Genomic DNA, 27,817 nt, shown 5'->3' with positions numbered 1-27,817 from the left:
GTACTATATTATCCTAGGAACATTTTTCTTTCAACAATAAAAACAGAACTATTATTCTACAACATATTATTAATGTTTTGTATTTTGCCAACAAGGGTGTGTGTGTGAAATGACTTGCTTGTTAGTCACATTATAACCAGAAAGCTCAGTATTCATTTCATGTCCGCCCTGAACTCCAGCGTAACTGGGGACCTTCTTTGGAAGGTGGAGTAACCATAATAGGGAAAAGAGAACGACAGCAGAAACCTTTCTCTAAACCTGTCCTATTATGGGTGTTGTTTGGGCTGGTTCTGATTCTTGAATTATGATGTTTTAGCAATCAAAGTATGAATATTTGATTTCCAGTTACAGTTTGCTAGTTGAAAGAGTAACGGTCTGATGGTGTGGTGGCAATTAACAATATTTTAATTTGCACATGCAGCAATGGTCTGTGTGCAGGAGTGGATGAATTCTGAGTTGGGGCTCTTAAAAGTTTTTATTTTTAATCAGACTTTTGTTGCTGTAGATGCTGAGGTCAAGTAATGTGATTTTATTACCAGTTAATTTATGCTACATCAAAATGTACAGTTTCAAAACTGGGTGAGACAGGTTGAGAACGCGTAACCCTGGAGATAAGTGCTGAAAATACACAGCATTTGAAGAAAGAGAAACATGGTCAACGTTGAAACCCTTTTCTAGACTAATTGGCCATAGAATTAAGGAGAGTTATTAGAGTTTGTCTGGGAATAGTGAGCTCATCTGGCACACAGCTAGCTGCCCCTCAAAAGGTAACCTTGTATTTGAGACCACAATTTTACATGTTTGGAGCTTACACTTGGTACTGTCCAGACTCATCAAAAACTACAGAAAATTAAGTTGTGATCATGGAAATTCAATTCTGTTACAGTAGTTGATATTTTGCTGTATTTCAAATACCAATTATGCAGTCTTGGCCTGTTAAGAGATATCTTCATATTTTTTGATTTGTATTCTGCTCCTTACAGATTTGGCAATTTTGGGTCTCGGCTCCCTTCTTGAGCTGGTCCGGTGAGTTAAGTTACCAGGCATGTGTCTTGGGAGTGGGTCCTTGTAATTTCAAAGAAGATTGATGCTTCAGTCTCACCTGGGAGATCAATTCAGAACTGTTGCTGGTCTATTCTTTCTCCTATGTTCTGAATTAATCTATAAATATCTGCTGCTTTATTATCCACTCCAAAGAGAACATCTGTAGAGCAATCATGTCGTCATCTTGTATGTTCTAATTAAAGCAGTGATCTGGCAGGTCGTCATGTTGAGGGGAAACTAGTCTCAGAAGTAATTATAATTGGCTGCAAGTGGCTTCTTTTTGAAATCTGCCTTTATTGAAATTGAGGTCAACTTTTGTTTCACATTTGTGAGGAGTGGATAAAGAGAGAAGAGATACTTTAAAAAATAATGCAAACTTGAATAGAATACCACAACAGTATCGTGCTGCCTATGGGTGGAATAAATAGATTGAGTAGATTGGGCCTATACTCTCTGGAGTTTAGAAGAATGAGAGGTGATCTCTTTGAAACATACAAGATTCTGATGGAGATTGACAGGGTAGAAGCTGAGAGGTTGTTTCCCCTGGCTGGAGTGTCTAGAACTAGGGGGGCGTCGTCTCAGATAAGGGGTCAGCCATTTAAGACTGAGCTGAGAAATGTCTTCACTCAGAGGGTTGTGAATCTTTGGAATTCTCATCCCCAAAGGGCTGTGGATGCTGAGTCTTTGAGTATACTCGAGGCGGAGATAGATTTTTTTTGGACTCTAGGGTAATCAAGGGAAATGGAGATCGGGTGGGAAAGTGGAGTTGAGGTTGAAGATCAGCCATGATTCTATTGAATGGCGGAGCAGGCTCGAGGGGCCGTATGGCGGAGCAGGCTCGAGGGGCCATATGGCGGAGCAGGCTCGAGGGGCCGTACGACCTACTCCTGCTCCTAAATCTTGTGTTCTGCTTTTGGGCTTCTCAATACTGTTTTTCTCTTGTCCAATGATACCTAGAATGGTTGAGAAAATCTGAATGAGGTTTTGCTATTTGTGCTGCTATCCAGACGTTAACTAGAGCAGCAGTCCCGTAAATCATCAACCTGCAAATACTAAAATCCGTAAAAGTTTCAATTTGTGGGAAGCAGAAAAAATGACCATAAAAGTTGCCAGACTCTCAAAAACTGAACTGGTGCACTAATATTCTTCAGGGAAGGGTACTGACCACCCACGCCCAGTCTGGCATATATGTGACTCCATTACATGGCTGAGTCTTCTTGCCCTCAAGGCAACTAGCGATGGGCAGTAAATACCGTCCTGTCAGTGTCGCTCACATCCCAAGAACAATTTTTTTTTAAATTTTATAAATAAATTGTGGGCATGTGCCTGATTGCATTGATTGATTGTGTATAGGAAGGTGGACCAAAATTGATGCAGAATTTATGGGATTTGCAGTCGATCTGAAGTACTTCATTGGATGTTTTTAGTGCTTATAAAATAAATCTCTAGTGAAGTAAATTTGCAAATTTGCATTGTATGGCAGTGTACCTATTAATTAAAATAATTGCTTAGTTCCATTACTGAATTACTTAACCTTATGCACTGTCAATACTTTGATTTTGAGAGCATTACAATATTATAATGGTTTAAAAATGTACTGAATGCCCAGTACATTAGATCGGAAGCTTGAAAGGGAATAGGAAAGTTTGATGAAATTACTATTCTTGAGCCATTGGGTTTAGTTTTCCATAGTATTGAATACTAAGGGCTGGATTTTAAACATCGGTGGGTCCGTAGCGGGCGACATCGGTGGCGGTTTCCGGCCTCGCTGCCATCTCCACCCCGCTGTCCAAATAATTTTCCCCTGTTTGGGCTTGTTAAGTCCACCCAGCGCGTTGCCGGCCAATTGAAGGAAGCGGGCCTGATGACGCGTCATCAGCTGGTTTCCTTAAAGGGACCGTGCGCAAATTGATTTTGACATTTGTGCTGTCAGTGTTCTACAGCATTGAGGTGCTGCAAACACTGATGAGCACTGCACAGAGGTGTATGGCTGCACCCAGGCTCTCCCATGACTCCCTCCATATGCTTATGGAGGGAGTTACAGCATGCAAGGAGGTCCTCTTCCCTTCCAATGGGCGGAAGAGACCTCTCCAGGAGACCAACGCAGCCTGGTTGCACATTGCACAGGAGGACACAAGCAGGGATATCATCAGGATGACCCAGACTGCAGTGGCACAAACCTTTCAATGATCTTAGTAGGTCACAAAACGTTAGTACAAAGCCACACTCAACCTCATCCTGCTGTGCCACTCATCAAATCCCCATCACTCCGCCTTCCCTACCCTACTCCTGCACATCCTTACTCACGCCAACTTACCTTGCACCTCCACCCATGATGCGCTGAGAGTTAGAAGAGTAACCAAAGGCTTTTATTAACAACAGAATGGAGGTCTGCCTCGCGTGGTCGACCGGTCCATGATACTAAGGGCTGGGGAGCAGTCACCTTTATACTAGGACCTGTGGGAGGAGTCAGCCGAGGCATGTCCAGGCATGTACACAGTGGAATACAAACAGGACAAACAGGAATACAAACAGTGGTTTACCACAACCCATTCCTCTCCCTCGCTCTCATCTTAGTGCAATCATACCAACTAACAACACACAAGGGTAGGCAATGTTCATATAAAGTTTCTGTTAATGTAGTGTCAAACATTGAAACCTTTATTTTGAACACTTTGCATTCTTGGACAGATTTGTGTGCATCTAGTGGGTTGCAGTGAATGGTGAGACATAACTGTACCCCCTGCAATGGTGATGAGTGTGAAAAGAATGGCTTGGGCATTGTTGGGATGCTTTATGGTGTTGTTGTGGGGTGGTGCCAACCTGGTACATTATGTGGCAGCCAAGGTGTACAGCGTCAAGTGAAGTAAATCTGGTCATGGTGAGGCCATCCCTGGCCTCCCGGGCAGCAATGTGGTTGGGTGCTGATGTCCTGTGCAGCATCAGTTGATTGTGGAGAAGGTTGGTGGTGGTGGTGCTGCTGGTGTGCCTGGTGCTGCTGGTGTTGGGGCTGATCGTGGTGGGATTCTGAGGACCAAGGGGAGACATTATAAACCGTACCCATTCTGATGTAATAGATGGCAGGTGAACTTGAGATGACAGAAGCAATCTGTCAATAGTGAGAGGGGTTGTTCCATGAGGTGACACTGGATGAATAGTTTGCTCCAAACACTTGCAACCTGCATAAAGCTCAATCTGTCTTCCAAATGCAGTAAGCAACAGCTTCTGAGCTTGGCAAGTGAACAGCTGTGAGATGGGAGCTTTTATAGCACATTTGCAGCTGTCAAGTAATGAGATGATTCCATGGCCATTCAGCTCCCGACCTGCTTACCTGACGTGATCCCCAAGCAGCGTGGATCCCGTGGGCGACCTGGTAAACTCTGAAGGCGAGCTGAAAATAGTTAACAAGGTCAGAATGACCTTAATTGCCTCACCCACCACTGCATGTCGGGTCTGCTCAGCGCTGACAGACCCAACAGTTTGGAAAGACGCGTGACAGCAGGTTGACAGCGGGGTCACGACCTGCTGTCAAAATTTTTTTTTTTCCCACCTGACCCGCCACCAATCGCACCCGCTGCCCACCCACACCCCCACCGGAAAATTCCCCCCTCCGGTTTTATTTGTGTAAACCATTACTTTCATTCAACATAATGGCTCTGAATGTCCAAACCCCACGGGTGCGTATGCGGCCCATAAGGGCCGCGCAAGTTCTGGGTTAAGGCATGCAAAGCGCATGCGCTGAAACCTGGAACTTGCGATCTGCCAAGAATCCTCTTGACAGATCATCCGCATGCCCAAGAAAAGTGCCTCTGTGGTTGGAGAGTTGCGCTATTTGCTCAACTTCCGCCCGCTGAAAGGCCATAGAATTCTTATGCCTGGTATAAGCAGGCATAAGGCCTGCTTTTACCAGCATAAGAGTTTTTTAAATAGAAAAATAAGATTTTATTACTCAATTAGAAATTAAAAACCCTGTCCAATAAGGTAAGGTTATATTAAGCCCCGAACATATTTATATAAAAATAAAAAAAATTCTGTTTAACATATATTTAATTAAATGCCATTTTATATATGTAATGGTTTTTCTTTTATTTCAGTGTGTTGGTGCATTTTTGCAGTCATCCTCATTCATACTTTTGACAGATCCGTGCGTATAGAACTGTCAAAAGTATGAAGGGGGTTTCCCTTCTTCCATTGGTTGAGCTGGCCCACGTGATCCCAGGGGCACTTGCAAACCACACGCGCCCCTGGGATACGTGAGCCTCTACGCATTTCGAAGAGGAGAGGCCCAGGATCGCAATCCTCAGTATCTACCGAACCAGCAGGTAGGTTCGTAGATTATTTTCTGATCGGAGGCATCCGCCCGCAGGAAGCGTCTGATCGGAAATTCAGGGTCATTAAGTTTTTGTAGAACCTTTACATATTTACTTTTTTTTTCTTCAAATTTTAGTCACATCTTGAACTTTCTGTTTGATATGTTGATCCATGTCAATAATCCTAAGTCATCCCTTGCACAATACCAATAACTGCACCTGCTAGACATTGCATAAGCCTTCAGTTTACTTAGATTGCATCTTCGTAAAATAAATGTGTTTTTTTTAGGAAACCAAGATCAAAAGCTGTTCAATATCAGGTGGCTTTTTTATATCCAGTAGTTTCCAACAGTAGTTGTTGATGTTGAATCCACCTGGAATTTGGCCAGGGTTTGTGAATTTCTCTACTATAATTTGTGTTCTGCAAATAGAACTTTTCAGTGCAAGCTTATCCCGTTGTTGTTTTTCTGTCGATGAGGGCTATCTAATTACCAGTAACAATGTTGTTCCCATCATTCTTGTATGTTAACCTGTTGTAAACAATGAGGATTAGTGAAGAATATTTATATGGTGTTTGAATACTATTCTTTACCTCTGACCACCACCCACCCGGGCATTGGCTTGTGTGTCCCCTACGGAGTGTGTGGTGTTCTAATTAGGATTGGCTGTTTCGCCAATCTTCATCAAAAGATTAGTGAAGAGGGCTATTTGGTAAGTAAATGTTTTGCAGCTAGAAAAATCTTTTGAAGAAAACCTCTTCTTGGTCCATTTATATTTAATTACAGCTGTAGTCTGTCTACCATTTAGTCAAAAGACTCCTTTGTGTGTGTCTTAATTTTCATTTATTTTATGTTGAGATGCTATCCATTTCTCTCTGCAAAACAAGAACCACAGATTGTATTTCTTCGATATATTTAGATATTTGGTTGTTGTAATCAAATAATTCAAGTGAACTTGTCTTTTGGTTCTCGTGCTTGCAGTTGTGAGAATTTGAGTGTATTTCAATTTTATTTTTATGTTTACTTCAACTTTCCATCTATATTTATTTGTCCCTTGGCCTTTTTGACTACAGTCTTATTTTTGTTTATATAGATTGCCTAGTTCTTGTACATAATTCTCATTAATGTATTCATTTGCATTACATTAAATGAATTTTAGATGCAGTTGTATTGTCCACTATTGTCATTTAACACCATTACTGCTTTACAGTAACGCCTGTATAATTTGGAGTCCGGTTACAATTTGACTATGGAGCACAATGATGAACGACCTCCTGGGGATAGGCTGTGTCTCAGTGCATGGCTTTGACACCACAGATGTGTATGACTGCAGTACAGTATCAAGCCAAGTTTGACGAGGTCTGTTCGACCTCCTGGGTAATGCGTTTGTTATAAGCACGCATGACCGCTCGCTCCTGACCACAAGAATATCTCCAGCCAGTATTAAGTATAAATAATTTGCATCCAGCTGTGAATATGCAACTATATAGCCTTCGCACTTAAATGTGTTGGAAAAAGTTGCATTTAGTCTTGGTTAATGTAGAAGCTACTTTGAGGTATAGGATATGATTTATATTTGAATATGCTGATTATTGTAGTGCATGTGTTACTGATCACTATTGCTATTTTATTTTGATCAATGCTTGCAACTTTAATGAACAACAAAAACTTTTTAGGGGTGGGGAATCCAGGTTGTTGTTATGCTCCAAAATCAGCAAGAGCTAAGTTTTTAATGCACTTCTTGATTTTCTGAGTTTTATGTTTCAATCTTTTCTTATAAGAAAAAAATGGCCAACCAAGAATACAGCGATACCCAGGAGTTTGCTGCAGATGTGAGATTAATGTTTTTGAACTGCTACAAATATAATCCACCAGACCATGAAGTGGTAGCTATGGGCCGAAAACTTCAGGTAAGAGTATAGTGTGTCCATTCACAAAATATGAAATAACTATTTATAATCAATAATTATGATATATTTAAATTTGAGTGGGTCACAACATTGAAAAATCGTATGTCTGACAATCTCAATGGGGAAAAAAAAAAATGCATAATAGAACTGTTGACTGCAATGCCTGTCATGCCTGTAGGTGTCACTGTATATAGGAAATTGAGAGTTAGCCAATAGAACTGTTGAGTGTGCAGGCTCTACGTACCTCCTGAGTATTGCTGTGGAACACTCTTAACTTTCTGAGCCTTTGTGGCTTTGACCAGCAGATAAATTGTTGCAGGTGGGTAATGAAGGTACCGTAAAACATAATTAAAAAACCCATTTGGAAAATTTAGCATCCATATAGCTCTATTGCAAATCACCCCTCTCGCCACAATGAATCGCTTTTCTGCATGGCCATCACTCAAGGCAGCTGATGGGGGACCATCTTCTAAAAATCCATTTCCTTTGACCGGTACGACCCATCTCTTCCCACTCCCCGAAGGAACCTTTGCCCCCCCCATACACGAAGTGCTCTGGCTTTCCCCCCACAACCGTCTACCTTCCAGTCTGGCAACACAATCACCTGACGTGAACTTAGGCATACATAACATACAACTGTCAGTCAGTGTTCCTCAGGGCAGTGTCCTAGGCCCAACCATCTTCAGCTGCTTCATCATAAGGTCAGAAGTGGGGATGATCACTGATGATTGCACAGTGCTCAGTTCCATTTGCAACTCCTCAGATAATGACGCAGTCCGTGCCCACATTCAGCAAGACCTGGGCAACATTCAGGCTTGGGCTGATGAGTAGCAAGTAACATTCGTGCCACACAAGTGCCAGGCAATGACCATCTCCCACAAGAGAGTCTAGTCACCTCCCCTTGACATTCAATGGCATTACCATGGTCTAATCCCCCACCATCAACATCCTGGGGGTCACCATTGACCAGAAACTTAACTGGACCAGCCACATAAATACTGTGGCTACAAGAGCCGTTCAAAGGCTGGGTATTCTGTGGCAAGTGTCTCACTTCCTCACCCCCAAAGATTTTCCACAATTTACAAGGCACAAGTAAGGAGTGTGATGGAATGCTCTCCACTTGCCTGGATGAGTGCAGCTCCAACAACACTCAAGAAACTCAACTCCATCCAGGACAAAGCAGCCCGCCTGATTGGCATCCCATCCACCACCTTAAACATTCACTCCCTCCACCACCAGCGTACCGTGGCTGCAGTGTGTACCATCTACAAGATGCACTGCAGCAACTCACCAAGGCTTCTTCGGCAGCACTTCCCAAACTCACGACCTCTACCACCTAGAAGGACAAGGGCAGCAGACGCATGGGAACATCACCACATCCAAGTTCCCCATCAAATCACACACCATCCCGACTTGGAAATATATCACTATTCCTTCATCGTCGCAGGGTCAAAATCCTGAAACTTTCTATCTAACTGCACTGGGAGTACCTTCACCACACAGACTGCAGCAGTTCAAGAAGGTAGCTCACCACCACCTTCTCAAGGGATGGGCAATAAATGCTAGCCTTGCCAGTGATGCCCATGTCCTGAGAATGTTTGTTTGTTTATTAAAAAAATTAAAAAAATCTTCTTCCTGCTGGCCCTCTTCCCAGAGTCAGTCATGGCTCAGTTGGTAGCACCCTTGCTTTTGAATCAGAAGGTTGTGGGTTCAATTTGCACTCGAGACTTGAGCACAAAAATCTAGGCTGACACTCCAGTGCAGTACTGAGAGAATGCTGCACTGTCTGGAGGTTCCGTCTTCAGATGAGACGTTAAACCAAGGTCCCATCTGCTCTCTCAGGTGGATGTAAAAGATCCCAAGGCACTATTTCAAAGAAGAGCAGGGGATTTATCCCCGGTGTCCTGGCCATTATTTATCCCTCAATTAACATCAGTAAAACAGATTATCTGGTGATTATCACATTGCTGTTTGTGGGAGCTTGCTGTGCACAGATTGGCTGACGCGTTTCCTACATTGCAACAGTGACCACACTTCAAAAGTACTTCATTTGGCTGTAAAGTGCTTTGGGACATCCCCAGGTCATGAAAGGCACTATATAAATGCAAGTCCTTTCCTTTTTCGCTTGGTAAATTCTACACCCCACTCCCCTGCCCACCAGCCATTCCTCAGTGTTAATCGAGCAACTGGAGCCAAGGCACATCTTACCACCACCACCACCACCACCGCGCACGCACGCACGCACAGACTGAGACATGTCTCGCCATCGCCCCCCCCCCCACCATCCGTAATTGAAAGCAAATTCAGGGCTGGGAGAGAGGTAACTGTGGAAATATGGCTGGGGGGGAGAGTAGGCTATTTCAGGCAGCCCTCCCTTCTATGGTAGTTTATCTGCCTATCCTTCTCTCCTTCCTAACCATGTACTTCCTCCCCGCCCTCCGATTTCCCCCCCCCCCCCCCCCAATCCCTCTACTCTCATCCATCCCAGACCCCCCTTGTGTAGCCCAGCAGAATCCCACAGCCCATACACACATCGCACTGACAGAAATGATGGTGCTTGGTTGGGGGTGGGGGGGGCGGGGGGGGAGGAAAGACAGCTCATCATAACCTTGCTTCCCAAACCGAGAGTAAAGGCAGAGACAAGGTGGAAGGAAGGACAGTAAGTTTTCTGCCTTTACTCCTCTTGTATCTCTTAGTTGCACTCCATTGCTCTTTACCTACTCCACCACCCCCACCCCCCCCCCCCCCCCCAAATCCCTGGACCCTCTCACACAAAATCCTGAACTGAATACTGTTTTTGGTCTTGTCTCCCTGTGTGTAATTAATTATCTTTAAAACTTTACAACTTTAAAATGGAACGAACCAGAAGTCTGTGGATCTGAAATGTGTACAGTGTGGCAGTTCCACCGGGTGTCCCTTACTATGTATATACATAATTCCCTTTAACTTACCTTTTGTATGTACATAACTTAACTGATTGGGCCGTTGCCCCTTTAAGAACGCGGCGCAATGCACTGACGTCGCGTCGCGTAACACACCGAGATGCGAGCCGACCCAGCTCGGCCTTGCACTCCCCCGACGGTCGCCGGCACAACTCGGCCTCCTGCTCCTGTGGTGGCCGCTGGCCTGGTTCGGCCTCCCGCGCCCGCGATGGCCGCTGGCCCAGTTCGTCCGCCCACTCTCGCGTCTTCGGCCGCAACGGCCAGCCACAATTGCGCAACGACTCGGGTCACGTGACCGCCCAAGCGCAGGCAAATGCACTGACGGCATGATGCGGTCACGTGACCACCTAAGCGCGGGAAAACGCGACCGAGCGTAATGACATCATCACACTCTCCACAGGACTGCGGAGTCAGTCCTCGTGGCATCCCCGCTAGGGAAAGACCTACTTCACAGTGCTCCTGCATCCAGCCGCCTTACCTGCTGTATTTCGTCTGTTCTTGTAAATAAACAACTTCTAGATTGTTCTCCTGAAGTTGAACTCGATTATTTAGTAGTCATTCGTCCGATACCTACCTAGGTGAACACGAACTGCTACAACAGTACATAAAGTTCTTGTCAAGACAGAAGTATTTTTTGATATTTGAATTAATTGTGTGCCTCCTGTACATAGAACTGCTGTACTAGCTTGAATTATCTGAGCCAAAATCTGACATTTCAGTCCAATGTTTACAATAGAATCTAATTGTTTTTGTGAAGTGATTATTTTGCTTTATACCACACTTATTTCCACACTTTTTTTCCTTTTAAAGGAGTGAGATTCATTTTTGAATTGTGCAAAATAGTCAGTTGCGATAAGTACTGTATAACTGGTACCCCAGTTAATCCTCATCATGTAACTTCTGTTTTTCCATGTCTGTCTCTCTTTTTAACAGGATGTTTTTGAGATGCACTTTGCAAAAATACCTAATGAACCTGCAAAAATACCTAATGAACCTGCAAAAATACCTAATGAACCTGCAAAAATACCTAATGAACCTGTTAAAACTGCACTAGCGGCACAATCCACAACTCAAATCACCGACTCATCAAGTGAAAATAGTGGTGACAGCTCCTCTGCTGAAAGTAGCTCTGAAAACTCAGGAAAAGAGCAGAAGAAGCGTCTTGCTCAGCTTCAGGATCAGGTAAGCAAGAGTTTTGAATATGTTACGATTTCACTCTAAATATGTTTCCTCTTAATGCCGCTAATTTCTCAACTCACTCGCTCTCTTTTCCCCATTGCCAGATCGATGCATTAAATCAGGGTCATATGCTTGTAAGCAATGCTGTACTTCGACTATTGTTGCCCCATCCCTATTGATTTCCAGATTTAGTATACACTCTCGTGAAGCTTGTCGTCCATTCTAAAATTGGTTTCTCATTCCCGATCATTCAGATTGTGTCAACTGAGAACATTTCCTCTGTGATTTCACCTTCTCCGTTGTCGAGGCATGTAATGGCTTTCCTCTAGTAACAACCAGAGAGGCTGTCACTGGCACCTTGTTCTTGTACATCCTTAGTTGAAGCCCCAGCCCCTCTGCAGTTGGTCACATTACCAGGATTTACAGCTTCTCAAATCTATGCCATGTCTCGAGCACTGGAAACTTTGGATTATTTGGTTCCGTTTTGTGTTCTTCAGTCAGTACCAGTCCATGTACTCAGTTACCACAATGTTCTTTGGTGTCATTGTTGTTTCATTGCATCACCTTGTTCCTTTTGGTACTTCCTTCAAAAGAGCAGAGGTTTTATAGAAAAAGACCTTGTCTACGGTGTTCACTGGGAGAAATTACAGGAACTGTCCTATTGATGAATATTTGCAAGCTTTTCTCACTTTCCATTTCTTCCCCTCCTATTCCACATACACCACTTGTGCCCAAAGGAAAAATAAAATGTGAAAATATTCAACTGGAGGAGGGTTAATTTCAGTGAGTTGAAAAGAGATCTGGCCCAGGTGGGTTGGAATCAAAGATTGGCAGGTAAAACAGTAAATGAGCAATGGGAGGCCTTCAAAGAGGAAATAGTTCAGGTACAGATTTGACACATTCCCATGAAGGGGAAAGGAAGGGCATCCAAAACTAGAGCTCCCTGGATGACTAAAGTTATAGGGATTAAAATGAAACAGACATGGGAGGCTTGTGATAAATGTTGGGTTCACAATTCAGTGGAGAACCAAGTTGAATACATAAAGTACAGGGGAGAACCAAAAAAGGAAATAAGAGGGGCAAAGAGAGTGTATGAGAATAGATTAGCGGGTAACAAAAAGAAACATGAGTCTTTTATAAACATATAAATAGTAAGAGGGTAGTCAAAGGAAGGGTGGGGCAGATTAGGGACCAAAAAGGAGATCATCTTAAATAGGCTGAGGGCATGTCTGAGGTACTAAATGAATACTTGGCACCTGTCTTCACTAAAGAAGAGGATGCTGCCAATGTCACAGTAAAGGAGGAGGTAGGAGAGAAATTGGATAGGATAAAAATAAAGAGGAGGTACGTAAAAGGTTGTCAGTACTCAAAGTAGAAAAGTCACCCAGTCCGGATGGGATGCATCCTAGGTTGCTGAGGGAAGTAAGGGTGGAAATTGCGGAGGCTCTGGCCACAATCTCCCAATCCTCCTTCGATATGGGGGTGGTGCCAGAGGGCTGGAGGATTCTGGCCACCACTCTTTAAGAATGATGTCAAGGCCTTGGAGCAGAGGAGATGCACTAGAATGGTACAGGGATGAAAGACTTCAGTTATGTGTGAGACCTAAGAGAAAGGTAACAACAAAAAAAAAGCAGTTGTGAACAAAGTTGTTACCTTTTGATTCATGATAACAGTCTGGAGTATAAAGGCAAGCCAGATTCGTCACCATTAGACCTGTTCAGTATCAAGTCTACTTTGCCAGCTAGCAGCACTGAACAAGAACGCGTGCTCTTGTAACTAGTTTCTGAGCTGAACAAACTCAACGTGACAGCATGCTAACTAAGTATTTGGAGAGTTTGACTTCTATCATTATCCCCGACAGTTGAAAGCCGTACATGATCAGCTTAAAGCCTTAACTCGAGCTCCACTGTCCAAGCTGAAGAAAAAAGGCAGAATCAAAAAGGAAAAGAAGAGAAAAGATAAAAAGAAATTTAAGAAAAATTATGAAAGGAAGAAAATCAAATCCAAGCAATTACAGAAAAAGAAATCCAAGAAAGGCTCTGTGGAAAGCAGGTACATTCAGGTTTTATCACCAATTTTCTCCCACTTTTTTGTTTCCGCTCCTTCTGAAGGCACTGACTCATCCTGGGGTGCAGCACCATTTTCAATTTAATGGAGGGGGAGGGAGGGTCAGACAAGATGGGAAGGAGTGTTGGGCAAAACCAAAGTTTAATTTCTTCTATTTTTGGCTTGTTGCTTGTCCCTCTAAATCCAATAACCATACTTGCATTTAAAGCCAGCTACAGTTTAGAAAAACCCACCAACCCTTGCTCCAATCAAATTCGACATATGTTGCAAGGTCGGTTCAAGCTGTTTTTTGAGGGGAGGAGCCATGTGACATTTGAACAAACAACCGGCTGCATTTTATTCAGTTAAAATTATGACGGCTAATTATTTTTGAATCGGCGAGTGTTGGTTATGAAGATCTAAAGAAGCCATGGCAACAGCTGGTTCCCATAATCAGAAAAGATCATAAGGAAAGGGCGCATGTGTACGTGTAAGAGCTATCTACAAAAGAAAAGCACAAGATTGTGCCTCGGGGGGGGGGGGGGGTTTAACCAAGAAGTTAAGCAATAAACTTTCTACTGCAAATGTATAATTATATCAGATTATTCTCGTGACCATATGTTTAAAAAGTTTGCTTAAGATTTTAAAGTTAAAACTAAGTCTTGCACTCTACCAATTTTGAAAACTGGAGAGATCCTGTGGAGACACTGGATTTATTTCAGTAGTTTAAAATAATTAACATGGGCTTCTTTCCACTTTCTCCAGACACATTTGCTTACCTCAAAATATAAATAAAGAATTTGCATTCGTGTAGCACCATTTGCATCCTGCGGGATGTCCCAAAATGCTCCACAGCCAATCAGTGACTTTTGAAATGTGATCACTGTTAAGTAGGCAAACATGGCAGGTCATTTGTGCACAGCAAGACCCCACAAACATGAATAAGATAAATGACCATTTAGTCGTCTGTTTTGGTGGTGGTGGTTGAGAGATAAATGTTGACCAACATTGGGAGAACTTCCCTGCCCTTTAATTAGTGTCCAGGATTAGGCAGATGGGCCTCGGTTTAACGTCTCACCCAAAAGACGCACCTCCGACAATATAGAAGCTTCCCAGTACTGCATTATCTGTCATTTTCCCTGTACATAATTTCAATTATTTTTGTGTGGTTAATGCGTTTTGTCCCTATGTGTAAAAATGCCCCAGGTACTATGAGGGAGAGATCCTATTGTAAATTCAATTTCACTTGAAAAATGCCAGGCTTTTGACTGAAGAGAGAAACCAAGGCAAGGTGCTGCAACACTGTAGTGCAATCCACCTCCTATCTATAAAGTCATTTTGCTTAAAATATTGGCACAAGTTTTAAAATATAAACACATTGGGCTGGATTTTCATTGAGGAGTCCGGTAGGAGGTGGGACTACAACTTTTGGGGTTGTAGTCCCGCCTCCATCGAGTTCTAGCCAACCCACGCGATTTTGACTTGAGTGACCTTGTTGAGCCTGCCCAGCGGGCTCAGCAGGCCAATTAAGGGCCACCCGGCAACAGGTGACGTCACAGATTGATATTTCATCTGACAAGACCTTTTGACAGATGAAATATCAGCATTTCACAGCTGTTTGAAGCTGTCAAACACTGACAATCTGTACTCCAGGTTAATTCCTTCCTCTCGGGATGATTTAGCGATCTTCCCGGAACAGAAAGCTGAATGCTGCAATTTTTGACAGCTCGCAGCCATTCTGCTTTCTGTGCCGGTGAGCTGAGGGACTCCCGAAACCTGAAGGAAGGAAGGCTGTAAAGGTAAGTAAAAGTATGTAAAACTTCTTTAAACACTTTACACACACCAAAAACACTTTACACACACCAAACACACTTACCTTTGCACTCATGCACCCATCACTCACCTGAACACCAGACATTTCGACCTCTCCAAGCCCTTCATTCCGACAGCCCGCCTCCTCTAACTTGGCGTGGTTTGGAGCCATCAGGAATCCCACACTTCAGCATTAAAAATAGGGATTAGGCTAAAAACTGCCTGTTAACTACTTGTTAACAGGCAGTTAATTGGCACTAATTCCCTTCCCGCCTCGGGGAGGCGGGTCCCAGCGCGGGTCGGGTACCTGCCTCCTTTGAAACTGGCATGGAGGCGGGATGGGTTCGTGCCCCCCGATTTGGGGATTTTAACCCCCCCCACACGCCTCCAATCCCGCCTCCATGGCCCAATGAAAACCTGCCCATTGCTTCTCCAATCCAAAAATGGGTGTTTATACTAGGTCAAATATAGGGAATGTATAATGGATTTTTTTTTTTATTTTTTTAAGATAAAAATGCTGATTAGTAACACTCCGATAATCTTGGTTGTAAAATCTCACTGTAAGCAGTCAGGTGCTGTTTATCTTGCTGATATGTTATGTGATTGTAATCCATTTTGAAAAATTGAACAATCCAGTTCATTTATTCCAGCAATTCGGATGAACCAAGGGCCCAGCCTGCCCCCTCATTTAGATGTAAAAGATCCCATGGTACAATTCAAAGAGCAGGGGAGTTCTCTTCTGTGTCCTGGCCAATATTTATCCCTCCACCAACATCAGTGTAACAGATTGCTGTTTGTAGGATTTTGATGTGTGCAAATTGGCTGCCGTGTTTCACTACAGCAGTGACTCCACTTCAAAAGTAGCTCATTGGCTGTAAAACACTTTGGAGTGTCCTGAGGTCATGAAAGGCACTATAGAAATGCAAGTTCTTTTCACTTTTTAATAATGTGATTAATTTATTAATATTTGTTTATGTACTTGCTTTGCATTTCTCAGTATTAAATACCATCTGTACATGGTTTAACTCTCTCCTGATCTCTTTGACCTTTATCCTTTACTCTGAACACCTGCTCATAATGTACAACTTTTATCATCTTGGAGCCAATCTTGGCTACTCGCAGCTGACCAACTGCAGTGTGGACCATCTACAAGATGCACTGCAGCAACTCGCCAAGGCTTCTTTGGCAGAACCTCCCAAACCCGCGACCTAGAAGGACAAGGGCAGCAGGTGCATGGGAACACCACCATCCTGACTTGGAAGTATATCCCATTCTTTCATTGTCGCTGGGTCAAAATCCTGGAACTCCCTCCCTAACTGCACTGTGGGAGTACCTTCACCACATGGACTGCAGCGGCTCAAGAAGGCGGCTCACTACCACCTTCTCAAGGGCAATTAGGGATGGGCAATAAATGCTGGCCTTGCCAGCGACGCCCTTATCCCATGAACGAATTTTTAAAAAAAACTACAACATCTATGTTCACTAGGAACAGGAGTAGGCCATTTCTGGCCTGTTCTGGCATTCAATGAGATCATGGCTGATCTGTGACCTAACTCCATATACTTGCCTTTGCCCCCTATCCCTTAATACCTTTTGGCTAACAAAAATCTATCAATCTCGGATATAAAATTAACAATTGACCTAGCATCAATTGCTGTTTGTGGAAGAGAGTTCCAAACTTCTCCCATCCTTTGTGTATAGAAATGTTTCCTAACTTCACTCCTGAAAGGCCCGGCTTTAATATTTAGATTATGTCTCCTCGTCCTAGACGTCCTAACCAGCGGAAATAGTTTCTCCCTCTATCTACCCTCCGTTCCCCTTAATATCTTGAAAACTTTGATCAAATCACCCATTAACCTACAAATTGTTTAATGTTCTCTAACAAATTCAATGTTTTCTTTTCATTCTCTACTGTTCTAAAAACATTCATTTTAATGTCAAATGTCTTGTGAAAAACCTTATTACATTTTCAAGCTTTCCTGGATATCTATAACCTTGTATTCACTAGAATAACACGAAGATTATTGGTTGTATTTTTTTTCGTGGATCTAATATTGTTCCTACACTAGGATGCCCAGAAACATAGAAACATAGAAGATAGGAGTAGGCCATTCGGCCCCTTGAGCCTGTTCCGCCATTTAATGAGATCATGGCTGATCATCCAAATTTAGTACCCTGTCCCTGCTTTCTCCCTGTATCCCTTGATCCCTTTAGCCTTAAGAATTATATCTAACTCATACAATACTCCAGCTGTGATCTAATCGATATCATGCACAAATTTAACTTGTTTTAAGTCGACAACAGATATGTTTGCTAGTACAAAAGCTAAACACTGCGGATACTGGAAATCTGAAATAAAAACTGAAAATGCTGAAAATATTCAGCATCTGTGGAGAGAAAAATAAAGTTAACATTGAGCTTTCATCAGAACTAGAAAAAGTTTGAGATGTAACAGGTTTTAAGCAAGTACAGAGGCAGTGAAAGTGGGAGGGGAGGAAAGAACATAAGGGAAATATGAAAGGGTGGAAGACCGGAGAGATTCATTGACAGAAGGGATGATGGTGTAAGGCAAAAGGGGTGGTAATGGGACCAGTAAAGAAACAAAAGATGGGTCTAGAGGAGCCGTAAATGACAACTGCAGAATCATTACCAATAGCTGCTGTCTGGGAAAAATGGGAGCAGTGGTTATGATCTGAAATTGTTGAACTCAATGCGGAGTCTGGAAGGCTGTAAAGTGCCTAATCGAAAGATGAGGTACTGTTCCTTGAGCGTCATTAGAACAGCGTAGGAGGCCGAGGACAGAGGTTAGAGTGGGAGATCTGTTTGCTAGTTTGGGTGAATCTGATGTCTGCATGAAACATTAACTTTTGAAATCCTAAACAAAATGAATTAGTCTGGGACTCAACCCAATGGCTGGACCAGAGTCCTGGGCAATAAACAGAAATGCAGAGCCCAAAAACACAGCTTTCATCCTCCAGTAGCCTGCACCTGTGCAAACCTCTTTGATTTCTTTAAGGAAGTCACAACCCAAGTCGACTGGTAAGCCGTACAGTGTTGTGTACTTGGAACTTCCAAAACGCAGTTGAAGTTCCACACAAATGGTTAAAAGAATTGAGCACTCATTTGTGGGGATTCGGGGCAAAACTTGGTTTTGAATAAGAAATTTGCTGATGGGTTGAAAACCAAGAGTATTGGTTAAGCATAATGTCAGGCTGAGGGGAAAGTACCGAGTGGGATGCCTAAGGATTCCTTATTGGTATCTTGTTTCTAATTTGTGTCAGATTTGGATTCAGAAACTCTGTGCAAATTGGTCAAATTCTGGTCAGCGAGGAACAGGGAGAAATGCGGTGCAGAGAAGAGCCACGAGGCTGCTAGCTGGGGCCTGAGTTACGAAGAAAGTCTGGAGAGTCTTGGGTTTTTCAGACTGGAAAGGAGGCATCTGAGGGGTAATCTTCTAGAGGTCTACAAGATAGTAAATGGTATGAAAACATTTGTCTGGATTAGTACTTCAAAGTAAACTGTGGGAGTAGGACAAGGGGCACACAGGTTCAAACTAGTAAAACTAACTTTAGTACTGGTATCAGAGGCTTGTTCTTCACACAGAAAATGATCAAAACTTCGATTTAACTTCCAGGCAGAGTGGTGGAGGCAAAAATCCTGGAAGAAACGATTCGATGCAGCAATGAAGGGGGGTGTACGGTTGTCCTGGATGGATGAATTGAGATGGGTTAAAATGGGCTTCCTCATCCATAGGTGCCTTGTGATCTCGTAAACTGATTTTTGCTAGCTCTCTCCTAAACAATTTTAACCCTGCCCTGGGGAAAATCCAGTCTATTCCCCGTTAAGATCGGTATATCCAGCCCTGCATCTCAGTCTATAAACAAACACTAATATTCGATGAGAGAATCAAAATGGTGACCCTCCCACAGATCGTAAACAAAATGGTGACATACAGAGATGGGCTGCAGTCAACCTGAGGAGAACACATTTTGGAATTGAGGAAGCCCACAGGAAATACTTCAGGTCCAAAAGGAGTGCGCTGCCAGTACAATAGGGGGTTGTGTCACCTGCACGGCTTTGTCACTTTACCAAGCAAATGCTCTCTCAGCTGAATGGCGTGCTGTACTATCTGAGTCCTAGGCCCTTTGGCAGTTACCATCTCCATACTGCCACATACAAGGCTTTCTTTGCAGCCACTGTAGTTGAACATTGTCATGCAGTGGTACTTTTGCTTTTGGCATTGTCACGGCTAGCTAGTGCCTTGACATTACCACCAAAACTGGTTGGGCAGCCATGTTTGGCCTATGCAGCAGGTTGTAAAAAGAAACCGCCAAAACTAAGGATTTGAGGACATGTGTTCTGATTTCTTCATTGAAGTTAACCTATTGCCCAACACCAAAAGCAATATATTTGGGTATGTTGAGCATTTTGGCAAGGTAATTGGGCAAAATATGCTAGTAAAAATAGCAATGTTTTTGTTCACTTAGAAGGCCATGTATAGTTTCTCACTCTTGATGTTTGCATTAATATTGAAATGGGTAATTAATAATTGTGTAATTTTTCAACAGGAAAATGTCTTGAAATTTGTGTCCACTTTTGTTATAAGAGTATTCTCACCAGGGACATTCTGCATTCAGAGGTGAAAATTTCACTGTAGATACCATTCCATTGAGAAGTTCAAGTAAAGTTGGAAACTGAAAGGTTCGAATCCCAATATTTTGGTCTCAACTGCAAGATGTTTCAGATGTATCCTGACCCTCTTTTATTAATTCCTGGGACAACGGCATCGCTGGCAAGGCCAGCATTTATTGCCTTGAGAAGGTGGTGGGGAGCCACCTTCTTGAACCGCTGCAGTCTGCATGATGATGGTACTCCCATAGTGCTGTTAGGGTGGGAGTTCCAGGATTTTGACCCAGCGACTGTGAAGGAATGGTGATATATTTCCAAGTCAGGATGGTGTGTGACTTGGAGGTGATGGTGTTCCCATGCGCCTGCTGCCCTTGTCCTTTTTAGGTGGTAGAGGTCGTGGGTTTGTGAGGTGCTGTCGAAGAATTCTTGCCGAGTTGCTGCAGTGCAAGTGGAGAGTATTCCATCACACTCCTGACTTGTGCTTTGTAAATGGTGGCAAGGCTTTGGGGAGTCTGGAAGTGAGACACTCGCTGCAGAATACCCAGCCTCTGACCCGCTCTTATTGTCACAGTATTTATGTGGCTGGTCCAGTTAAGTTTCTGGTCAATGGTGACCCTCAGGATGTTGATGGTGGTGGATTCGGCGATGGTAATGCCATTGAATGTCAAGGGGAGGTGGTTAGACTTCCTGTTGTTGGAGATGGTCATTACCTGGCACTTGTATGACACAAATGTTACTTGCCACTTATCAGCCCAAGCCTGAATGTCGTCCAGGTCTTGCTGCAAGCAGGCATGGACTGCTTCATTTTCTGCATTGCAAATGGAACTGAACACTGCAATCATCAGTGAACATCACCACTTCTGACCACCTGATGGTGGGAAGGTCATTGATGAAGCAGCTGGAGATGGTTGGGCCTAGGACACTGCCCTGAGGAACCCAACAACCACAACCATTTTCTCTGTGGCTGAAGATGGTTGCAAACACTTCAGCCTTGCCTTTTGCACTCGCGTGCTGGGCTCCGCCATCATTTGAGGATGGGGATGTTCATGGAGCCTCCTGTTCCCGTTAGTTGTTTAATGGTCCACCACCATTCATGACTGGATGTGGTAGGACTGCAGAGCTTTGATCTGATCTAAACAAGTTCCTCGGAGGGAAATTTTTGCGAAGACCGTACACATCATTCATTTGTGTATATGGGAGACTGGGATCTCTGAGGGTAGCTTTGGACCTCCAGGATATGTACTTTCGTACAGGTGCCTTGTCAAAAGCATGCTATTCATTGGCAATGCCACAAAACTAACCATAATACAGTACTGTATGGCACTGCACTGATGGTCTCACACAGACCTCTGATGTTGGAGTTGGAAAAGGCAAAGTTGGATTAGGGGTACTGTTCTGAGGTTGGAATCGAGGTATATTAAGATCAGTGGCGAGGACGCTTTACCCTGTGTCTAACCTCTGCTAGCCTGGGATTGCTTAATAGTGACATTGCATGTAAAAAAAAGTTGCATTCCTCAGCATTGGCATCCCTTTATAAAAATTTAAAAAAATTCACTATCTAATTATAACAAAGTGTCACCATCAGGGCCCCTTTTCATAACTGAAAAATTGTAAAAAATGTTTTGGTTTATCATTTTAGTTAATGTATAAATATATTTAGTTTGAACAGTGGACATGATGTAAATAGTTGACTTGAGATATAGATTTGATGCTGAAGCAACCTTGGGTTAATGGGCCAGAAATTGCTGGGAAGTTGTCATTCATCACTCGCCATTATTAATTTGTAAAAATCCACCAATTTGCGAAGTAAGAGATTCGCAATCATTACATAGGATATACAGCACAGAAACAGGCCATTCGGCCCAACCAGTCCATGCCGGCATTTATGCTCCACTTGCGCCTTCTCCCGTCTTTCCTCATCTAACTCCATCAGCATAGCCCTCTGTTCCCTTCTCCCTCACATGCTTGTCTAGCCTCCCCTTAAATGCATCTATACTATTCGCTTCAACCACTCCGTGGTAGCGAGTTCCACATTCTCACCACTCTCTGGGTATAGAAGTTTCTTCTGAATTCCCTGTTTGATTTCTTGGTGACTATCTTATATTGATGGCCTCTAGTTTTGCTCTTCCCCACAAGTGGAAACATTCTCTCTCTATCCACTCTATCAAAACCTTTCATAATTTTGAAGACCTCTATTAGGTCACCCCTCAGCCTGCTCTTTTTAAGAGAAAAGCGACCCAGCCTGTACATCCTTTCCTGATGGGTATACCCTCGGATTTTTGGTATCATCCTTGTAAATCTTTTTTGCACCCTCTCCAGTGTCTCTCTATATCCTTGGCGACCAGAATTGTACGCAGTACTCCAAGTGTGATCTAACCAAGGTTCGATACAAGTTTAGCATAACTTCTCTACTTTTTAATTCTATCCCTCGAGAAATTAACCCGAGTGCTTGGTTTTGCTTTTTTATGGCCTTATTAACCTGATTTGTGTATTTGTACTCCGAGATCCCTTTGCTTTTTTACCCCATTTAGATTCTTATTTTCCAAGTAATGTGACCTCATTCTTCCTACCAAAATATAATACCTCACATTTATCTGTGTTGAAATTCATTTTGCCAATTATATGCCCATTCTGCAAGTTTATTAATGTCCTCCTGTAATTTGTTACAGTCCTCCTCAGTATTGACAACCCCCCCACCCCCCAATTTGGTGTCATCCGCAAATTTAGAAATTGTGTTTTTGATTCCGAAGTCTAAATCGTTAATGTAAATTGTGAACAACATTGGTCCCAGCACTGATCCTTGTGGGACCCCACTTCCCACCTTTTGCCACTCTGAATAGCTACCCTTTACCCCTACTCCCTGCTTTCTGTCTTGAAGCCAGCTAGCAATTCATTCTGCTACTTGTCCCCTGACTCCGCATTCTCTGACCTTATTCATTTGTCTATTATGTGGTACCTTATCGAAGGCCTTTTGGAAATCTAGATAAATTACATCTTCTGCATTACCTTTGTCTATTCACTCTGTTACCTCTTCAAATAATTTAATGAGGTTGGTTAAGCAAGACTTTCCCTTTTGAAATCCATGCTGACTTCATTATTATATTTTTGGTTTCTAGATGTTCTATTTTCTCCTTTAGTAAGGATTTCATAATTTTTCCCCTACCACCGATGTTAAGCTGACTGGTTTATAGTTCCCTGGACATGTTCTATCTCCCTTCTTAAATATAGGTATTATTACATTAGCTATCTGCCAGTCCTCTGGCACTACACCTTTTTCTAATGAACTATTAAATATGTCTAACAGTGCCTCTGCTATCTTTTCCCTAGATTCTTTTAAAATGCACAGATGTAATTCATCCGGACCAGGGTTTTTAATCCTCTGAGTTCGATTAGTTTATTTAATATTTCTCTTTATTTTAAATGCGGTTATATCATTTTAAATTTCATCTTCCAATGTCATGTCCACCTGATCTGTCTCCCTAGTAAATACTGAAGCAATGTAGCTATTTAAAATTTCTGCCATTTCATTATCGCTGCCTGTGATTTTATCCTAACCGTCACTTCGTGGCCCTATTCCCATCCTGACTTTCCATTTTTTTTATTTGTGCTTGTAGAATATTTTACTGTTTTGTTTTATGTTCCTTGATAATTTAATTTCATAGTTCCTCTTTGCCTTCCTAATTGTTTTTCTGACTTCTCTCCTAATCTCTTTGTATTCTCCCTTTATCATGCTCTCCCCTGCTGTCCATGTATTTAACGTATGCCTTTCCTTTCCCTCAATTTTTCCCTTATATCTTTATTCACCCATGGTGTCTTATTAGTGTTTAGCTTGTTCTTGTTTTTCTGCAGAATATATTTTTCATGGACTCTGTTGAACACAGATTTAAATGTTTCCTATTGCTGTTGTACATCATTGTTTGCCAATATTGTTGTCCATTTTATTTTCCCAATTTCTATTCCCAGCCCCTCAAAATGGCTTTTCTCCAATCTATTACCCTGGTCTTCGTCATACTTAGGAGTTCCGATTCTCCGCAAATTGCTGGGCGATTTGCGCCGCTCTGCCATGAGCCTTGCCAAAGCCGATAAAGTTCATTCTCACCATGAAGGTCCCCATTGAACTTTGAACTTGATGGTGATCGTGAAATTGCTGGATTTGCGACATTACAAATGATGCCCACCGCAGCCATTTAGGGCTGGTAATTAATGCCTTTGAGGACTCTAGTGATGTGATTTATGGTCCTGACATCACACTCAACATTGGAGGCCCATACAGAGACCAATGAAGCTGGTAGTGAATTGTTCTTGGATGTTTTTGACAATCTTTTTACCTCTCTTGCGTAGTTTTCTTTTGCCAATCTTGCCATCCACATTCCTGTTCATGTTGGAAGGCAATAATTTTCGACACTCAAAAGGGTCACTCATTCAAATTGGATAGATTTCTTTCAGACAACATTTTGGGAAACAATATATGAGTAATTTGAGACATGACCTTTGGTAAATGTAGCATGCTTGGGAGGTAAGAGGTGACTTTGGACCTAAAGCTCTCCAGCACTGGGGTTTTCCTTGTGTCATTTCTGGGTCTGTTAACTATGCTGCGGGAGTGCTGCACTGTTGGAGGTGCCGCCTTTCGGATGAGATGTTAAACCAACTGTTCTCAGGTGGACATAAAAGATCCCATTGCACTATTTCGAAGAAGAGCAGGGGAGTTATCCCCAGTGTCCTGGCCAATATTTATCCCTCAACCAACATCATAAAAACAGATTATCTGGTCATTATCACATTGCAGTTTGTGGGACCTTGCTGTGCGCAAATTGGCTGCCGTGTTTCCCACATTACAACATTGACTCCACTTCAAAATTATTTTTTCTTTCTTGTTTGCTTTCTTATGATGTAGATTGATTGCTATGAATAGTCAGCAACTTCATTATCATATTATGTGATTACCAGGGTGGCAAAATAGATGGACTTTTGGTCTTTTTTCATCTAGCAATTCCTATGAGCAGTGCAATGGTGTACCCACTGGGTGTTCCACTGTTCTTGATCAGGATGGGTGAGGCCGCTGGTTCTGTACTTCATGGATCAAGAATGTTTGTACATTTCGCACACCTACCCTGACATTCATTCGTTAATTTATCAAGGGCCAATACAGCAATTTCCAAACCCAACTGGGTTACAATGTCCTCTTCTACTTGTTCCTTTTAACTGTTTTCTTAATTTTCCTTTGCCTCTTTTTTTCTCTTTCTCTTTCCTTCCCTCTCTCTAATCCTCTTTCTGTCTATATTTTGTTTGATGCTAATCTGCCCTATTTCCTTCTCCATCATTCGCTTTGTTTCTTTCATTGGTCAAAAAGATGAGCCTTTTGGCACGACGTTTGAGGTCCCAGATGCAACGTTGACATTGCTGCGTCGTTATTGTGGTAAACCACTGTATTGTATATTGCCACCTCTGGGTGGCGCTGTGTATGGAGGCATGCCTCAGCTGACTCCACCCACCACTGTGTGGGTTTCGTTCAGACTTGTTCAGTCACTCACGAAGAAGCATGGTCTCTTCTTAGCTAATAAAAGCCTTATTCATCTCTTCTTTCGACTCATCATCTCTTCTTCGACTCATCACCTTTTATGAAGTAATTGATAAGCGTATCAATTTTATTAGCTAAAAGTTAAATGGCGACACCTGAGGAGCAACAACAGCAACGGATACAGCAGACATTGCTGAGAGCCCTCAGACCACCACGCCTGGACCTCGACCCTCAAGATGTGGGTGCATCAGCCAAGTTTGAACACTGGCTGAGCTGCTTTGAATCCTTCCTCGCAATCTCACAGGTTACAGAGGAGGATCACAAACTGAAAATTTTGACCGCCCAGGTGAGCCATCAAGTATATATGCTAATCCGGGACTCTAATACGTACGTGGCGGCCCTCGAGCTACTAAAAGGGCAATATACGCGCCCAGTGAACACAATTTACGCCCGACACCTCTTGGGATCCCGCAGGCAGCAACCGGGAGAATCGGTAGGGGCATTTGCACGGGCGCTACTGGCACTCTGCAGAGACTGCGATTGTAAAGCGGTAACGGCTGTGGAGCACGCGCAGGGACTCGCCTGTGATGCCTTCGTCAGGGGCCTCCAGTCAGACCACACCCGGCAGAGACTGCTAGAAAGCAAGGAACCCGACCTGAAGACGGCCATTGCCCTTGCGCTCTCGTTAGAGGAGGCCCACCGAAACCTCGAGGCATACCCCCGTAACGGCGCCGAGACATGGCAATCGAAACCGTGGGACACGGGACCGCCGCCCCCGGCACCAACCGCTGCAGCGACCCAACCGAGACAGCAGCCTCCGGTAAGAACTGCTTCGATGCCCAGTAACCAGGCCCAAAAATGCTATTTCTGTGGCCAGTTAAAACATCCCAGAGCGCACTGCCCAGCTAAGACAGCTACCTGCTCGGGCTGCGGGAAGAAAGGCCATTACGCTAACGCCTGCAAGGGGAAGCCAGCCAGCAGCGCAGCGTGCGGGCCGTGGGAGCAGCCATCTTATCCGCCATTTTGTGTACCCCCGGCCGCATGGCATCCGCCGCCATCGTATCCAACGCACTCAACCGCCATTTCGTCACCGGAACCGACCACCGTCTCGGCGGATGACTATAGTGACTCACTAAGCCACATACTGGCCTCCGTGACGCTGGATCAAGGCCACCCTCACCATCTATCCAGCTCCATGATGGATATCGCGGTAAACGGCCGCGCCACCAGTTGCCTGATCGACAGCGGGAGCACAGAGAGTTTCGTCCACCCCGACACGGTACGTAGCCACTCCCTCACGATTCTGCCAACGCACCATCGCATTTCTATGGCGTCCAAGTCCCAGTCAATGGACATCAGCGGCTACTGTGTGGTGACCCTGTCAGTAGGGGGCACTGAATATCAAAAATTTAAACTGCTAGTCCTGCCCCGTCTTTGCGCTGCCGTCCTGCTAGGGTTGGATTTTCAGTGCCACCTTAAGAGTGTCACACTAGCATACGGTGGACCCCTCCCCCCACTCACAGTCTGCAACCAACAACTTTTAAATCGCCCGCTGCAAACCACCTGCAGCCTTTCCACATTAAAAGTCCCCCCCCCCTCCCCTGTTCGCTAACCTCACCCGCGACTGTAAACCCATCGCTACCAAAAGCAGGCGGTACAGTGCCGGGGACAGAGCTTTTATCAGCTCTGAGGTGGAGCGGCTCTTGAAGGAGGGCATTATCGAAGGTAGCACTAGCCCCTGGCGAGCCCAGGTTGTAGTCGTTAAAACCACTGCAAAACGCCGCATGGTAATCGACTACAGCCAAACCATAAACCGGTACACCCAGCTGGACGCGTACCCCCTCCCTCGCATATCTGATATGGTCAATCAGATTGCGCAATACAAAGTATTCTCCACCATCGACCTTAAGTCAGCGTACCACCAGCTGCCCATCCGCCATGAGGACCGCCAGTATACTGCCTTCGAGGCAAACGGCCGCCTCTACCACTTCCTTAGGGTCCCCTTCGGCGTCACCAACGGGGTTTCGGTCTTCCAAAGGGAGATGGACCGAATGGTTGACCAGAACGCGCTGCGGGCAACCTTCCCCTATTTGGATAACGTCACCATCTGCGGCCACGACCAGCAGGACCACGACGTTAATCTAGCAAATTTCCTCCGTACGGCCCAACGGCTGAACCTAACGTACAATAAGGAAAAATGTATGTTTCACACCAAGCGCCTGGCCATCCTCGGCTGCGTGGTGGAGAACGGAGTCATCGGGCCCGACCCCGACAGAATGCGCCCCCTAATGGAGCTACCCCTTCCCCACTGCCAAAAAGCACTGAAGAGATGCCTGGGGTTTTTCTCCTACTACGCCCAGTGGGTGCCCCTCTATGCAGACAAAGCCAGGCCCCTCATCAAAGCCACCTCCTTCCCCCTGACACCAGA

At 43.9% G+C, this 27,817-nt stretch overlaps 1 protein-coding gene across 8 annotated transcripts in view; it reads left to right on the top strand.

The window, feature by feature from the left end:
• The window catches only part of LOC147122334 (bromodomain-containing protein 3-like), a 215,899-nt gene that overhangs the window by 119,559 nt on the left and 68,523 nt on the right, over window positions 1-27,817 (top strand). For all 8 annotated transcript variants that reach the window (XM_085983350.1, XM_085983352.1, XM_085983351.1 and 5 more), the window contains 3 exons: window positions 7,135-7,263; window positions 11,139-11,387; window positions 13,246-13,436. In XM_085983350.1, the coding sequence (XP_085839476.1) occupies window positions 7,135-7,263; window positions 11,139-11,387; window positions 13,246-13,436 (569 nt within the window). The remainder of the gene's footprint in view (window positions 1-7,134; window positions 7,264-11,138; window positions 11,388-13,245; window positions 13,437-27,817) is intronic.

Source organism: Somniosus microcephalus, chromosome 3 (assembly GCF_052327205.1).
Source record: "Somniosus microcephalus isolate GS21.2 chromosome 3, FLI_Smic_1.0, whole genome shotgun sequence".
Lineage (NCBI taxonomy): Eukaryota > Metazoa > Chordata > Chondrichthyes > Squaliformes > Somniosidae > Somniosus > Somniosus microcephalus.
Note: the sequence above shows the minus strand (reverse complement) of the source record. Positions and strands in the feature narration are given on the sequence as shown.